Source organism: Acanthaster planci, linkage group LG03 (genome assembly GCF_054643075.1).
Source record: "Acanthaster planci isolate LZ-2023a linkage group LG03, COTS_SCS, whole genome shotgun sequence".
Lineage (NCBI taxonomy): Eukaryota > Metazoa > Echinodermata > Asteroidea > Valvatida > Acanthasteridae > Acanthaster > Acanthaster planci.
The window spans coordinates 13,822,643-13,840,690 of record NC_141779.1 but is presented as its reverse complement, the minus strand read 5'-3'; the positions used below and the strand labels follow the sequence as shown (position 1 = coordinate 13,840,690).

The 18,048-nt window shown below is 41.1% G+C and overlaps 2 protein-coding genes across 7 annotated transcripts in view; both read left to right on the top strand.

The window, feature by feature from the left end:
- The window catches only part of LOC110991019 (acetylcholinesterase-like), a 73,219-nt gene that overhangs the window by 5,658 nt on the left and 49,513 nt on the right, over nt 1-18,048 (top strand). For 5 of the 6 annotated variants that reach the window (XM_087134217.1, XM_087134215.1, XM_087134216.1 and 2 more), the window contains exons 8-9: nt 2,053-3,533; nt 6,955-7,078. In XM_087134217.1, coding sequence (XP_086990343.1) covers nt 2,053-2,165 — 113 coding nt within the window. In that variant the 3' untranslated portion in view covers nt 2,166-3,533; nt 6,955-7,078. Of the gene's footprint in view, nt 1-2,052; nt 3,534-6,954; nt 7,079-13,276; nt 14,742-18,048 lie in introns of those variants that run through there. The other variant, XM_087134218.1, reaches the window with a different exon arrangement.
- On the top strand, nt 7,771-14,741 carry LOC147799680 (G protein-coupled receptor 84-like). The gene has a single exon (XM_087134219.1). The coding sequence runs from the start codon at nt 9,685-9,687 to the stop codon at nt 10,963-10,965; it is 1,281 nt and encodes a 426-aa protein (XP_086990345.1). The 5' UTR covers nt 7,771-9,684; the 3' UTR covers nt 10,966-14,741.

Genomic DNA, 18,048 nt, shown 5'->3' with positions numbered 1-18,048 from the left:
TCGATCGCAAATATACCCAAGTGTCCAAATATTAAATAATATTTCATAAGTTTTTCCCAGTTTAGACAAAAATCACGTGACATGAAATTAAAGGAGCAGTTTTCCTACACATGTGTTTCTAGCCCATTGACTTTGTACACGTTTTTGAGCGACAATTTTGGTAACTTTGCAGTCTTTCATCGTTCCCAAAGTGATAGCCAACGAAGACCCCGATGCAAGATTTATTGCAAAGGGATGACGTCATGATGACATCATCACCTTATTTTATATTTATTTTTGAATATTTCATTTTTCCCCATAGGTTTTGTACACGTTTTTCGACTTGACACAAGTGAACAAGTAGTCTTTAACTTCGGCGCAAGATTACTATAAGAACAAAGGCAAAATCGGGTACTTTACGCTCTGTTATTTTATTTGAAATATGCCTAAGAGTCCGAATATGAAGTAATATTTCATAAAAATTGTCCAGTTTAAGCGGAAATCACGTGACACGAACTTAAAGAAGCAGTGTTTCTGCAAACAAGTTTATAGCCCATTGACTTTGTACACGTTTTTGAGCGACAATTTTGGTAACTTTGCAGTCTTTGATCGTTCCCAAAGTGATAGCCAACGAAGATGCCGATGCAAGATTTATTTCAAAGGGATGACGTCATGATGACATCATCCCCTTATTTTATATTCATTTTTGAATATTTAATTTTTCCCCATAGGTTTTGTACACGTTTTTCTACTTAACACAAGTGAACAAGTAGTCTTTAACTTCGGCGCAAGATTACTATCAGAACAAAGGAGAAATCGGGTACTTTACGCTCTGTTATTTTATTTGAAATATGCCTGAGAGTCCGAATATGAAGTAATATTTCATAAAAACTGTTCAGTTTAGGCGCAAATCACGTGACACGAACTTAAAGAAGCAGTGTTTCTGCAAACAAGTTTATAGCCCATTGACTTTGTACACGCTTTTGAGCGACAATTTCGGTAACTTTGCAGTCTTTCATCGTTCCCAAAGTGATAGCCAACGAAGACCCTGATGCAAGATTTATTGCAAAGGGATGACGTCATGATGACATCATCCCCTTATTTTATATTCATTTTTGAATATTTCATTTTTCCCCATAGGTTTTGTACACGTTTTTCTACTTAACACAAGTGAACAAGTAGTCTTTAACTTCGGCGCAAGATTACTATCAGAACAAAGGAGAAATCGGGTACTTTACGCTCTGTTATTTTATTTGAAATATGCCTAAGAGTCCGAATATGAAGTAATATTTCATAAAAATTGTTCAGGTTAAGCGCAAATCACGTGACACGAACTTAAAGGAGCAGTGTTTCTGCAAACAAGTTTATAGCCCATTGACTTTGTACACGTTTTTCAGCGACAATTTCGGTAACTTTGCAGTCTCTGATCGTTCCCAAAGTAATAGCCAACAAAGACCCTGATGCACGACTTATTTCAAAGGGATGACGTCACGATGACCTGAATATTTGCTCATACGTTTTGTACACGTTTTTCTACTTAATAAAAGTGAACAAGTAGTCTTTAACTTTGGCGCAAGATTACTATAAGAACAAAGGAGAAATCGGGTACTTTACGCTGTGTTGTTTTATTTGTAATATGCCTAAGGGTCCGAATATGAAGTAATATTTCATAAAATTGTTCAGTTTAAGCGCAAATCACGTGACACGAACTTAAAAGAGCAGTGTTTCTCCAAATGGGGTTTTTTGCCCGTTAACTTTGTACACCTTTCCAAGGCACAATTTTGAACCCTTTCGAATGTTTGCTCGTTTTCAAAGTGACAGCCAACAAAAATCTTGATACAGAAATTATTGTATATAAATGACGTCATGATGACGTCGTCATGTGATTTACTCTTGTTTTTTCAATATTTATTTCAGCCCCTTGACTTTGTACACGTTTTCAACCCAGCATTTGGGTTAGTTTGAGAGCTTTGATCAACAATACTTATCTTGTTGGTAAAACAGTCCCGAACCAGCTCTGTGTTTGTTTACAAACACGTTTCTCTAGTTATTTTTTTGTTATTGTCTTTTCAGAAGAAGCTAAGAAATTTCGCGAATGCGCCGCAACTAGCTACAAAAGGATCGAGGACGATTTTGCTGACGGGACTTGCACTAAAAATACATGTACATGCGCAGAAGGAAAGTAAAGTGGGCGCGCGCCCAGCCGATATTCTACAAAATCCCTGTATTTCCGGTTTAAGGAAGTAGTTTGTTTGAAGTATGACTCCGATCGGAAAAAGTAACTCACAAAATGTTTCAGCTAAGTGCCCGTGATAAACAAGTCAGCCGTGGATGTAGGTTTGTTGTGCTTTCTGTTTGAATAATAGATATACCAGTGGATGAGACATTAATGCAAGTTTTCGATACATGAAAGTTGATGGGGAATTTGTAAACAAAATTACATGTATTAATTCTTTTATAATGTAGCTGCTGTCAAATTCGAACATGTTAGGCTTTGGTTTCATAATAAAATGCTCCGTTTCCTAGCTTTAGCCTGAAGTAAAGTGACAAAGGTGTAGACCCTTTTCACCCACGGGACTTGATTGCGCTAAATATAAACAATACAACCACATGTGGACCGCCTTGGCCATGGTGATCAAATCCGACGGGCATCTTCAACCACGTGCAAGCGCTCATGCGAACGCTGCATACTTGACTGTTTTTCTTGAATAACCAGATTACCATCTCAACACTATGCACTCACACATACAGGTCCAGCACGATTATGACATCGCAGGAAAAAGGTCTATACGAACGTAGTGCAGAACACTTTTTACGGAAACGATTCCTGCATTGCATCTTCTTGGGATCAGTAAGATGGAGTGTGGTCCAATACTAATACCTGTGTCTATCTCTGTGATTTTTACATACTGCATTAATCCTAATCACAAGTCATCTTAAACCTGCATTCTTGGGAATAATTATACAAGGACTCCGAGAAAGAGGACGTTATTTGGAAGTGCACGAGAAGGTGATTTCTTTGATTTGATAGATAAGATTCACTACCCCAACCACTGCTGCTCAGCTCATCATATCGGAGCACTTCTGCTCGATACCTCCAGAGAATTCCTTTGATTCCCTTAACACAAAGAACACCACTCAAGGACTGTAACAGGTGTCGCGTATCTTGCGTCAAATGTTTCAAATTCCGAGGCTTTCATTATCATTTCGTGAATAAAAATGGCTCGTGGTTTCTTAAATGAAGTGTTTGTGTGTATCTCTTGCGGCGTGACTTCGTTGTCCTTCAAGTGCCATGATGTCACACGCGCATTAACCTCGGGGGACGTTGAGATGGGGTCATAACTGAAAAGCGTGGACAGATAAATGAATAGTCAAAAGCCAGAACATGGGACGTATTTACCCTCCCCCTCCCCAAGTACTGGTACGCGTAAGGCATGGAGTTCCACAAACTTCCAGACGGCGTGGATATGACCAAGCTGGAATCTTAACTCTCCAGCTTATGTGGGCAACATCTGTGGGGAAGATACTGATAGAAAATATTGATCATTGCAATGGTAAGCTGGTTCAGGAAATTTCACTGTTTGCACATATGTTTGAGCATAACACATGATCCTACGAAAGTCATAATGTGCCCTGGCTGGCTGTTCATGTCCACCAGTCATCTGCAGCGTGCAAAATGCACTCATTTGCACTTCAGGTAGTGCCCGTCCCCTGATTTAGGCCTGGGTTAGTGATTCCAGCAGTAAAAGTAGAAGGCTTGTCATGGCATGGACTTGTCAGAAGTTTTAAATGGATTGGCCTATTTGGAAATTATTTAAGATTGAACTAATTGCTTCAATCCTGCCTGTCTTCTACCATGTCACACACCAATTAGTAGGTGAAACCAAGTTGCAGTGGAGAGCATGCTGTATCTCTTTAATCTAAGAAATTAATTTTAAGCCTTTTTAGAACCCTGTTTAAAAAGTAAAATGTAGAAATTTACCAGGTCTAGTGTGGTCTTTAGTACCAAATTAATACAGGCAACTTAGCAACATGGAAACAGACACATACTATAGAGGGCAGAGTTCCCCTTTGCCAAAACTTGTTTTCGGGAGGGGGTAGGAAGTGAAACGCCACTACTTTAGAAACCGTACTGTCTCCTTTTTTGGATGGGGTTGAAAAAAATTACCCTTTTGCCCCTCCCCAGTGGCGTATCAAATTCTGGATACGCCACCCATATATGGCGGCTGTGCGTAGTCCTACGTTTTATACATGTGCACACCAGTGCCCAAACATAGTAACAGCCTCGTATGTTTTTGACGCCAGTTTAACGTAGCCACCTCGGTCAAAAAACAAACAAACAAACAAACAAACAAACAAACAAACAAAAACACAGAATGACATATGTTGGGATTCCTGGTCATCTATTTTAAGTACAGTCCGAGTAGTGTCAGCGTCATCAAAATTAACCCAAAGTGGCAATAATTAGGAAATACACAGTAAAAAGCATGCATGATACATGGAAAATCACAGAAAAGGGTGATTTAAAGGTCTGCATTAAGGACCTTTATGAATGAGGGATGCCCAATTAATTGCAGTCGTTAAGGTAATTTTTAATGTTACGGCAGTTTGTTAATACCTGCTGATCTGCACCGTCTCGGCAAACGCCGACTGCAACACTCACCTGGAGGTTACATACAAAAACAAACGAACTTAACTCGTGCGGCGACTCTGACCGCGTAGCTCGTGAGGGAAACTCACTTTGAAGTGGGCAATAATATTTAGGTTTTGAATTTTGTAAAAACGATTGATACTTTTTCTACTTCAGTTGTATTACTTCCAGTTGTTACGTGGCCTGATTCTACCTTTAGGGTTAGTTGCCCAATAGACATAAACTGTACGTCCTATTGTAAATCCCCAGAGACATGCTTGCTAGGCTAACTGCTGCATGTGCGCGTGTGCCTGCCTAGTTTTTGAGGTGGTATCGTAATTTTAACATGAGATTCTTCGTCTCATGTGAGAAATAATTAGAATATCCAATTACCATAAACCCACTGAGTTTTTCCGCTGATGATTATAGACCGGTTTTATGTTAGTCTTCGAGAAGAATGTGGACTCGAAGTACCAGTAAGTAGTGATTTTTGATAGTGATAGCGAGACGATAGAATGGAGCATTGTACAATTTGTAGCGAAATGCACGCAGGCTTGGGGTTTATATGTAAGGCGCCGCTGGCGCCACTGCGTCCGGACGCCAAGATGCGTGCAGGCTTAGATTAAATTGCGAAGGGCTTTTTCATGCTTGGATGGTAAATTTCAGTGGAAGTGAGTTCTCATTTGAGATTAATTTATCTCGGGGTTTCAGCAGGCTTGGATTCGTCGTGCATTCAGGTCGGGTGTGTGTGTGAGTTTGTTTCTGCATTCAGTTGGGGACCCTGAACAACAACGAGGATAATAAGGTCCCCGATTGACAGAGGGTCCCCGATTGACAACTGTGTACAAAACATATGGGTGGTCTTCTAAAAAAGTTTAAGTACAAACAAAAGGGGAACAATAGGGGGTCCCCGGTTGCAGGCAAATACACACTTGTGTGTGTGTACCTGTGGGCATGAGTCTGTCTTGTGCCCAGTCAGTGGACTGGGGTTGTGCCGTCGCTGTTGCCGCACCACACGTCACGGGAGTCACTACATCTATGTCTTCACTGGGCAATTTGAGGTGGGACGGACGCAATAGGATCTTGGAGGGTGCTCTTTTTGGTTCGGGTAAAATTTGTTGTGTTTGTAAACTCCAAAATGTACCAAATTCAAATAGCGCCCTCCTATTATTGTGTGTGCCATGCTTCAAGAAGGCCTGTTGGTCCCATTTATGTCCAAACCCAGTCTTCTCAGAGTCAGCTCTTGTGTATTAGAAATATGACCATTATGATTTAAATTGAGGTCCTTCATTGTGAGCATTTGAGCTTGATTTGTAAATAGGAACTTATGAGTGCTTGCCCAGTTTTAGGGGCGCTCCCCGGGTCCAGCAATCAATCGTCATTATCAGTGGAGAAAAGAAATCATGTCAGAAGACAAGAGTAGTGGCAGAGGGGCAAGTTGACCCCTCAGAGGCATGTTGCCCGTTTTATAGATTGAAAGTGCAAGCATTTTGGAAGCAGTACTGCCACCTTTTTTTTGGGGGGGGAGATGGAAAAACATTTGACAATTTGCAATCCCCTCGCCAACTTCAGACCTCGATACACTGCTGGAGAAGAGCTGCTCTTTTTCCTCCTCTTTCAGTCCCCTCACTATGACCTGTGTGCCTCATGATGTGGCCTCATCCCTTCCTGCCCTGCCCCACACCCCCTTCCAACATTTGCGACAGTGACCGAAGGTCAATGGTGCAGACTTAAATTTCAGAATTCTTTAAAACAGGAAGAGCCCCCCCATTTTGGTCATGTTACTGTGGTGGATACTGACCAATAAATATTCTCCCAAGCAAGCTGAACTTTTTGTATTCTGACCAGACTAGTTTACCTCTTTTGTTAACAAATATATCTGCCCTTTTGTATGGACGGCAAAAAATGTACAGAAATTCAGTCTTGATTGCAACAGTTTTTTACCTCAAATACTTATTTTGCATTATCAATAGTGTTGAATTGGGAGACATTTCCATCATGCAGTTGGTACATTGCAAGTATTGAAGTATTCAATGTTTGTTTTAATATTTGTATAAGATTTTTTTCAACACTTTACTAATTATCCTTTTAGCAATACCCAAAACGGCGCTTGTGACATTGCCTCACCAAGTGGAATGCTTTGCATCTCCTTATCCACTTCTTTCCTTTTGTTCACCTCATAATTGCTAGGCGAAAGAAAACAGCATTTGACAGAACAAAAGGACAGCCCGTGTCGAAAATGTTACTGGCTGTTTCATGAGAGGCGAGGAAGCTCTATATATACAAGTGCCTATAATGACCCATTTCGAGTGGTATCTTCATTTTGTTCATCTATGTTTCCATAGGGACGAGAATGTGTCGAAGCTTTAAACCAACGACTTTCACCATCAACCTTCGCCAAATATTCTGTCTACCAGCCTCATCGCACCTTGAGGGGGGAATAAAGACAAGCAAGCTGATCAGATCAAGGTACGGTATTCAACCGAAAAATTTCTCTGAAAGCGCAACAAGTCTGTACCCCATTCAGATAATATTCAATACACATTATAACAATCTGATTAATTGATAGACAACATTATCGAAACGACTCTGACCCCCGTCCATCTGTATTCAGTATCAACGGTTTTTGTTTCCTGATAAAAACAGAAAAACACAAGAATGGTGAATGATGAAACATTGCGTAAACTTAGTCTCATCCGTTGATGAAACCTATGGACATGTTCATAATTATGTAGTCGGCAACAGAATTTCAAATGAATAAATATTTCATGTGCTTCTTTAAGTGTAACCGCGACGTTCAACGGGCTCTCTCTTGGCATGTTATTCTTCGCGCGGCTGAACCAGCTTGCCGGTGGCAAGTCAAGTCTTTTTATGTGTATTTATTGCGGGCCAGTGGCTGCTGTTCTTTGTAGTTGTGCTTTTAATGAGTATGTGCACAGTGTGCATGCACCCGTTATTGCAGTTATTCCAACTTAAATCATGAACCGGTAACAGGGTTTTAATGCAGTAACGGTTGAACCACAGACGTTTTAAATATGGCATTGGAAGAGGCATTAAGTTAACAGGTAGATGGATACTGAAATGGGCACTTAATGTGTGTGAGTTAGCGAGGTCAGTGCTTCCAGCATCGATTGGCTGTCTGTCCAGCATCACATCTCGCAAACAAGCTCATTTCTTCCGTCCGATGAATTCGTACGTGTTTAGTTAACCGAATACTCCTATTACCAACTGATCATCTTCATGATGGCCGACCGCGAGAAAGCAATCCTATCAGTGACCATGACAGTGGCCATGCTGTAGATTTATTTTGCCCCCCAGCTTTGCATCCGATTGTTATTTGTTATTTTAATCGTCGGACACAAAATGTTCCATTTCTTAGTACAAGAGAAAAAAGAACTTAATTTTCTGTATTCATCGTTTATATTGCAGGGAAATGAGAGGGAGACGAAAGCAACGATGGGTTTGATAAAAAGTATAATAGTTTCACTGGTATCTAATAGTTGTTCCTGTTCTCCGAATCGAAGGAGAAGTCCATTTAATTACACCCTTTGGCACTTCTCCCTGTTCCAAGTTGTAATTGGAATTCTCAACGCGCGCTCGTAGCACACTTCGACCCCCATTCTGAAGTATAGCCGTTTCCCTTGTATGTCATGTTATAGAAGTGGCCAAGCAGTTTTGTCCTTTAATGGACAGCAAGTTCAAATTGATGAAATTAAAGGTCACAAAAGACCAAGGACGCGTTGGTGGAAAGTGGGTCGTCTGTAAACAGCCTACGCTGTATCTTTTCCTCCCACTGAATTTGATAACGCCCAAGACTATTGACATATTTCAGTGTTTATGATGGCGTACGCGTCAATTCAAACCGGATAATGCTCAAGGCTGTTCACACGTTTCAATATTTATGGTACCTGCGTCACTTTTACCAGATCAGTTCGCATACTAACCCTAATCCTACCACTACAAGCAGAATATCTTTCCCTACTTGGACGTTCATAAAATACCAAGATTTTCAGATCTTATCGCGGCTTTCCTGTTTGTCCTCCATTTGCTCATTTTTTTTTACAAGGGGGCTTTCTCTTCTTCGGGCGGATGACATAATTTCCTTGAATCCTCATTGGAGACAATAATTTCTTTGAGAGATCAGCGCTCCCACGGGCGCTGTGACGCATGCGTGTAGAATGAACGTGCATCGGTGAAGGGGGTGATGCAGTTGCCCATCAGACTTTGTAGTGCAATAAAGTCCTTCAGTTTTAGTGACAGGCCTGAACTATACCCAGCACATCATGAGTGCAAATATTTATCGTGCGCGTCTGGTCAGCATATTATAGTTAAAAGGATCTGTGCCATGAAATGACACCGTGCCTGTGTGAAGGGCGTTCATGTTGTTAGACTCTTAACGAGTCTGCCGGTTTCCCCGAGTTGCTATGGTATTTAATTCAAAGTTAATTCGCGAGAGTTTGATATAATTTGATGACTGGATCTGAGCAAACGATTTTAGCCCATCTGTCAAACCCTCATTCGTCATACCAAGCAAGCTGATGGAGACAGGTATGGTTGGACATAAGGATGATCACAACGTTCTGGTGTTGAAAGGTAGTTCTGCACGTTTCTTAAAAATCCACCGGGAATACTGTGCGCCAGTGTACCTTTCGTCGATGGTCTAAGAACATCTTGCGTGACGGGGGACGCCTTTACGCTAATGACGTCGTAGCATTTTCTAGTATCTGCCAAAGCGATTCAGCTATCAGTGGGATAATTTTTCGCCAGTCTGCCAAACCACACGAAGGCACCACCACTATTTCTGCCGCCAGCGAATCCACGCCCCACAGTTCTGAACTGGAATATTCTATTAGATATCTGCCGTTTTACCGGACAAACCTGAGTTCTATGTGACACTGAAAAGGATGTGGCCATTCTTCGGTACGGTCAGTAACGAAACGTCGTTCTTTCTTGAAAGGGCCTGTATGGTGCTCCCCTGGAGGCCAAGTTAAAACATTTAAAACAAGCTAAAACAATATCAAACACTGCACTACTGAGATACGTATTGACAGAATGCATTGCATTTAGCTTTGAGGATGGAGAGTCTTCAAGCATACAACCCTGCTCTTTTTTACGTGGAAGTTGTGTGGTTAAGCCTGGTGTCTGTGGCCGGCGTATTTGGCAACTCAATGGCGCTGGGTGCCGTAGTTACCACCCCTTCTCTTCGAACATCAACACAGCTCAACATCACAATTTTAGCAGCTGCGGATCTTGTCGTAACGGCAGTCCTCGTCCCTTGCCGAATCGCTACGGAGTATTACTCTGGTCAGTGGCCTCGTCACGAGCCGTGGTGCCAAGTCCTGGCCTACCTTGCCATCTTTTTCATTGGTTTCTCGCTGCAGCAGCTAGTGTTCCTGGCACAGGTTCGGTATCTGCGAGTGACCAAATCCGATGCAGTTTATCGAAGGTTTACCTCTAAACCCGCGGTCATCGGCCAGCAGGTCTATGCCGTGTGTGGTACTTGTATTTTGGCGCTTGTCCCACTCTTTTCCAATTTCGGCTCCGTTGGCTATAGCGCGAAGCTCCACTTTTGCATTTTTACCGGACGCAACCAGCAACTGCTCGCCGCCTTGTCAATGATTGCGGCTCTAGGCTTTATACCGATGTTCTATGGCCTCACTTTCCTGCATGTTCGTGCGCACCGGCGGCGGATCGGAAATTGGGGAGGACTGGGTGTCGGAACAGTCCTGCCGGAGAGCACTGATTGGCGGCTACCATCTCGCTCAATTGCAGAAACTGACATAGACACTGCCAGCCCCCAAATGGATGCGTTAGTTCTTTCTAGAACTGCAGCTGGACGTACTGTCAAAACACTGGCGGTGAATACTTTGATGTTACACACCAACCACCAAGATGGAGACAAGTTTAGACCAAGTAACAGTTTGCAAGACCAACTTGGACTCACTGACAACCGGGATATGGCTAACGATGTAACCACAAAAATACCAACCCCGGAAAACTTATTCGCACAGCAACCAGAACTACGTGTAGGCCGGCCGCAATCAATTAACCGGCCGGTGGCGGTGCCCATGAACGCAGGTCGTAAAAATCACAGGAGGGGACCGACGAAGGAAAGTGTAAAAATCACAAGGAACCTGCTGTTCATATTCTGTGGTTACATGTGTTGCTGGTTGCCTTGGTGTATCCTGAGTTTGATCGAGCCTTATGTAGATGCCCCGCCTACCACTCACCACGTTTTGATCAACATGCTGTGGACCAACAGCTGTATCAATCCTTACTTGTATGCCTCCATGAGCCGAAATTACAGAAACGCTTTCAAAAAATGCATGACACTCAAATGCCTCTTTAAAAGATAGTCATCAGTTCTCATAGACATAGATGTGGAGATAAATCGCTTCACTACTGTCAAAAAAGCGAACAGTGACGCTGTTTTGGTATTATTCAAGCAAACACCTTGCTTTTTTTCAACCAAGTTGTCAATTGAAAAACGTTCACGAACTATTTTAATTTTTTTGCACATCCAAGAATTCATATTGGAACTCTTAACTGTAACATTTCAAAAGTTGATATAAGTTTGCTTGTTTTCATTTATGACTTCATAACAATACAATTTCTTGTTTTAAAAAAATGAGACGTAAATGTCAAAGATCAACATGAGTAAACTTCACTTTTCGGGGCATGTCTACTTTGAATTGTGGAATCTCACTGCTCCCAAGTCTTGTCACCCTCCGTTTGGCTGGGAAAAGTCATCTTTACAGTTGAACATAAGCTCTTTCTCGCAAAATTGTTCTCAGTGATTATAACTAGTTTCTTGTATGTTTGTTTTGATTCGCTGTAACAAGATATGCTAAATGGTGTTGCATACTTCGTCAATGATCTCACGAAGTGTATAAATCTCTGAAATTTTTCGATCTGTAGTTTTTGCGGCCATTAAGGTACATTCAAGGAAAAGGTTGGCACAGTATTACAGCCAAAGGTTGTTAACTATAATTAATTATCGGAAACAAACATTTGAAAAAAAGAAGCTCGGTCTCCAGGTTTTTTGTCTCAGGAAGTGACAAAAACCTCCGCAGTACCAGGGCAAAAATAGAGACCAACAGCTCAGGTCGAGTGTATATGTCGTGAGCATGCGTGCGAACAATTTTGAACACGAACACCTGGGCGCGTGTTGAATGCATTGATCTTCATTGTAAAGACTGAATAGGACATCGGGCATTGTTTGTGCACAAAACGCGCAGCCGAGCAATGGCGACGCGCTGCTTTTCAGGAGGGTTATTTGATGCCGCATGCTACGCATTCACCGGTAGTCTAAATTTATTATGGAGAAAAACCATTTTACGGATAGCGACGAAGCCCTTGGCCTCCCTCTCAAAACAAGCAGAAAATTCATGAACATAATTCTCCGAATTTAACTGACCATTTTTTTCTTACTAAATAACTCACTTGAAATCAATAACATTAACCTGTTTTGTGTGTGTGTGTGTTTGTCTTTTTATTCAAGTTCACACCTATTGTCTACGGTCCTGCTTGGGAGACATTTTCACTTTGGGTCAGGTCAATCGTAATTAGTTATGTATAAAAGTGAGAATTCCTCCAAGACACTCGATAGATTTTGCCAGTAATATGATGTCCATACTGTCATCATGTTTTTCCGTCTGGTTTCGATTACCCAACAAAAACGTCATTAATAAAACGAAAAAAGTCTCCAGTTTTACTCGCTCACAGGAAAGATTGTAGTTGGAAACTGACATTGTGGCAAACAAAACTGTGAGAGTCTTTTAGCCACAGTAAGTTAATAGTAATAATAGTCGGTTCTTATATAGTGCATATTATGGAATGTGCGCTTATTATCATTATCCGTGCACATTTGGCTCACATCATCAGAAACCATGTAAGCTCCATTGTGAGTACACTAGTCTGATGCTGCCATTTTCGCGCCAGCGGCTAAACATAACCGTGTCTGCCCTCACAGGTACCGATTTACTCCTGGGTGGAGAGAGGGATAGGGGTAAAGTGACTTGCCCAAGATGACAACATGCTGCCACAAACTGGATTCGAGCCCCCGACCGTATGATCAGAAGCTGCCAGCCCAACCTCGACTCCATTGGCAGTGTGCGCGTTCTTTCACTAGCCCCTGGTCGTGTAGAAATCGAAAATGACGCTGACTGGCTATTCAGGATGAATAGACATAAACTTAAAGTGAATAGCACTCGTATTTCAAAGCTACACGCTCGCGCCCACGTATATCTCCTGCACGTCATGCATGCTTAAATCTTCGTCGCACATAAACACACTGACTAAAGGCCTCATGTAAATATTCCAAATAAATGTAGAAGTAAATTTAAATTGTACAATACTAGGAGCTAGATCGCCCAAGGTATGGTGTGAACCAACATGGCGCGGTAAGATCGTGCCCATGGGAACCGATGTTGCTGCAAACCTAACCACTAAGTCACATGCCCCCCCGCTGTTTTAACCTCAGACACTTATAAATCAGATTTCAAAAGCTTGAGTTCACACCTTGACCAAAGATTTACTTTTACCAGCTACTTACCGAAATGAAAAAGTCAGTCTTAGGCTAACTGAGAACGAGTTATTTTATAATTTAGACAAATTTTCGTTCATTGCGTTGACTTTGAATTTCCTCGTTTGTTACTTAATCGACAGAAACGTCACCTCTCTGCCTCTCGCTTTGGTTTCATCTTTGTCCTGAAGAAGAATTCTGCAACTCATATCACACCGTCTGCGTCTGCAGATCCAACAAACACAAATCATGGCTTTCTTGGAGATTTTCCAGCGAAATCTGGGGAGAAAAAACGCCGGACAAATTCATCATTTAGTTTTTCAAACCACATTTGCCAATAGTTAATATTTCAGACGGTACTTTGATATAGTGAAGTCTCATACGCTGATAGGCTACATACGCTGTCATTTCTTACTATATTGGCTTTAAGTCAAGCATTATAAAATTCAAGAGATGCAGAAACTTTCTGAAAGTGCGACTCGCATATCAAAAGCTGTTCCTTCTTCTAAACTTGATTTACCATGAATCTCCAGCAATTCAGTGATGCGCACATTTCATGCATTATTCTTTCCAAATTTATGGCATTCAGGGAGCAGAATTCAGTTCTCGGAAATCTCACGACTGAAGTGCAATAACCTCAACCAGTTTTTGAAAATCTCTGTTTGAAAGTTCACGCAATAAATTGGGAACGCTCGCTATTTACCCCCCTGAAAATACGCATACGCAGAGCTACGGCTAGTCTATTGTCTGCGCGTCTCCCCGCATTTCCATTGGAGCGAAGACCTAGACCTAGCTCTAGACAAGAGATTCGGATGCAGCCTTCGTGCCAATTAGGTCTAAAGAGTCTAGTCGAGGGTTTCAACTCACAAATAGTTAACATTTAACAAATTAACACCAGAGCCAGTGAATGGGTTGGAGGATCGGAAGGAAAAAATGCAATGAAGCCACCAACAGTGTTGGTGAAATTGTGAATAATTTAAGCCGCTCTCTATACCGCCCAACAAGAGACTGCTTCTTATTGACGGACGCTTGTTCGCTGTAGAAATGATGGAAAATGTTCCGGTTTGTTTGTATTTGACTGCGCAGCCGTTTTCGATCTTAGGTGTACATTTTTCAAGTCGTGAAAGCCATCAAATTTGAAATTATGAGTTTCCTCGTCACAACAAACAGAAGTCGAATATCATGCATAATTCAACACGTATGCGAAAGACAGAAGTCAGGAGCCTGAGGCTGCAGCAACCGTACTAATCGCAGGGCGGCATCGCGTAGTTGTATGCCTGAAATTCGTTCTCAAGATTCTCCCAGCAAAAACACTATTTTGTAGGGTATAGTTGGTTGAAAAAGTGTATTCTTTCAGATGATCTTTCCAATCTATAAGCTATTTACGGAGCAGAATTAATCTGCCGTCCATTAAATATCTAGCAATGCCGTAGACTAATGATCAATAAGGTAAAGTAAAACTGTTTCCTTCATTTGTACATAGTCTCCTTTATTGCCTTATAATAATGGTTGTAGCGTTCTTTGTGCGCATTGGAGACGACTAATGTCGATTATTTATCAATGCCGAAAATAATAGAATAAATGCGCCAAAAGTTACTGATGTCGTAACTCTGCACAGCTTTATGTGTTTGATTTAACATCACTTCATGCTATATACGTACATCAATTTTGTAAATTGTTACACATATTTTTTTAGATAAATTTACAAGCACTTACACAAGGCAGTTACGCTGTCATGTACGCTTAACTCATTGCAGTAAACATATTGAAAATTAAACTTAACGAGATGTGTTTGTGGACAAACACAGAGCTGTTTCAGAGTTTTTTATTTTTCAGCTGCAAAGGGTCTTCTGGTTTGTCTGAAAGTCTCACAGTAGCGCACCACTGATAAGATCGATAAAAGTGCGAAGCGAAAAAACGAAGTCTTTCTCCGTAGGTTTTGTATACGGCTTGAATCTCGTGTCACGTGACTTCGATGACGTCACCGTGACGAATTTATTTTGACAGCCCCTCGGGTTGATGGACTGTGTATACTCCCAATACAAAGTCACTCATATGTATGAGTGTACCATTCTTTGACTTCAGAAAAACGTGCACAAAACCTATGGAGAAAAACTGCGGCTTTAAAGTCATGTCACATGATTTGTGTTTATATTGAAGCAAATTGTGAAATATTATTTGATATTTGGACTCGAGTATTTGTAAGCAAACTACGAGGGGAAAAATTCCACATTCGTTCTCATAGTAATCCTCAGCCGAAGATCAGGAATACTCTCATTTATGATCGATAATATTGCGTAGAAGAAAAACGTGTTTGAAACCTGTGGAGTAAACTGCAACTTTAATTTCATGTCACGTGACCAATGATGACGTCATCGTGACAATTTAATTTTGACAGCCCCACGGGTTAATGGATAATGCTCCCAATACAAAGTCACTCAGATGTATGAGTGCACCAGTCGTTGACTTTAGAAAACGTGCACAAAACCTGTGGAGAAAAACTGCAGCTTTAAAGTCATGTCACGTGATTTTGTTTATATTGCAAAGAAATTATGAAATATTTCATATTTGGACTCTTTGGTATATTAGTAACCGAACAAAGACGAAAAGAAAAACGATTATTTTTCTTTCATTCTCATGGTAATCCTCTGCCAAATTTCAGGACTACTCTCTTTAAGATCGATAATATTGAGTAGTGGAAATACGTGTACAAAACCTATGGAGAAAATATGCAAATACAAAGGCTGCCAGTTGTTAATAAAGCACGATTTCAATAGAATCGCCTCAGTGAAGTTAAGTACAGGATTCTAATTTCATTTCCCCTATAAATAAAAGAAAACAATGAATTCACTGAGGTTTTCATTCATTGAGGGCGAAACACGCAAAACAACCGAAATATCGAAATTCAACGTGGACCTATACAGTTTGCAACACTGATGTAGATCTATAGTAAAGATTGCGGTAACACCATGTATTTATCTCTTCTTTGAGTATGTGTGGTTCTGAGAAGAACCGGGGAATAACTCGACGTTTCGAACAGTGCACTCTGTCCGTCTTCAGGAGACTGCTGAACCTACGCAGTCTCCTGAAGACGGACAGAGTACACTGTTCGAAACGTCGAGTTATTCCCCGGTTCTTCTCAGAACCACACATACTCAAAGAAGAGATAAATGCATGGTGTTACCGCAATCTTTACTATAGATCTAGTTTCTTTCACCATGAAAACCTTTAAGTCTTATAACATTGATGTACACAACGCGGTTTATATATGAACGCGGTATATAGGGCATGGCGTGAATTTGAGTTTGTCGGACGAATGGGCGTTTATTAGATGTGCCTCATGCACCACTGACGTTATGAACTGTTGTGTTAGTCTGAACAAAATCGCATGTCTGATTTCACACAGCCATACGATTCGTGTCTGGAAAACGTAATTAACAAAGGTCTGCACGCTGAGTACAAGCCAGAGGCCATGCATGTCGAGAGGCTGGTAGCCTGTTGTTGCCGACCGAAAACAATACGGTAGGTGAGACGTCACTCTCAGGTCACGGAAGCAGGCCCTATATACTTTGACTTCCATTGTTTCAGAGGTCTTAAATCTTTTTTTATTGGACACTTCCTTAATTGCCATAGATACATTATTGTGAAGATCCACGAATCAAAGTCATAAGTAGGGACCGTCGGTGAGAACGTTCTGGACATGTAACAACGGTGAATCATCTCCCTAAGCTGCCAGTGGGAAGTCGGGTTCAGTGTATGGAACCGTGAAAATTATTATGGTTTACTGCACAGGTTACACTCCAGCCTCGGTGTTTGTTCTCCATGGCAACCACTGGGATGCCCATTATGTTATTAGCACTCTGAAGTACTACGTGTAAGTGAACTGATTGCGACTGGCAAAATAGCGCTATCATGAGCGTTGATGTTGGGGCGACATGGAGTCTTAGTGAACCCGGCCAACAATGATATACATCGAAAATATTTATAAAAAGGCCTAACGGATAAATTAGAAGAAAAAAATGGAGAGATGCGTTTAAGGGCAGATCGACCCAGAAGTTGTTTCAAAGCAATTGCTTTACAGTGAAAGGAACAGCATGCCCAAAGCCCAGCTTCCATAAAAATTAACCCAAAGAACCTGTTTTCATCTGTAACTAGGACGGGTTGCTCCCCGACTCATCTCGATCCTGCAATAAAATCCCCCTCGTATTAAATTCTGGCCTATATTCAAAGAAGTTCATGCAAAGCAACTACTTCCAGATATTGGCACCACGCTAACAGCATGGTCTTACCATGTCTTCCATCGCTTGGAGTGAACTCACAAAATTTGTAGGATATTAATGTTTGCAGGTATTCTTCGGTGTCCGAAGACCGAGCTCCACAAGAAATATTGAATGTTTTGAACTCGGATGCAGTATTTTGGTAAATTTGTCTCCACTCAATATGACGATGGTCCTTACTTTATTCAATTGCTCTACATTTATTTGTTTTTAGGTGGAATATGCCTCCAGACAGGACACATGCTTGATTAGGAATTTCTCATAACCCGTACCATGCTTTTCTCTGAGAAAAAAAGTCAAACGGACGTCTTAATTTTCTGTAAGGAGTTTTCACCAGGAGCATGAAAGCCACAACAAAGCATTAAGTAACGAATAACAGAGTTTGTTAACATTCCATGTCAGCATTATGTTAATTTTCATGGTAAATGGTAAAATCCCCCCCGTCTCCTAGATTTATTCTGCAGGAATTACTATTCGAAAAAACTAACTGGCACAAAAAAGAGTAATATTTTTTAATTATTGAAGTCCGTATGTTACTCAAAGTAGTTGCGTAAGTTGCATTTTATTAATTAAACTGTACCAGTCAGACTCGTATTACTGGTGGTATTTCGCACCTATATAATTTCAGAGCATTAGCT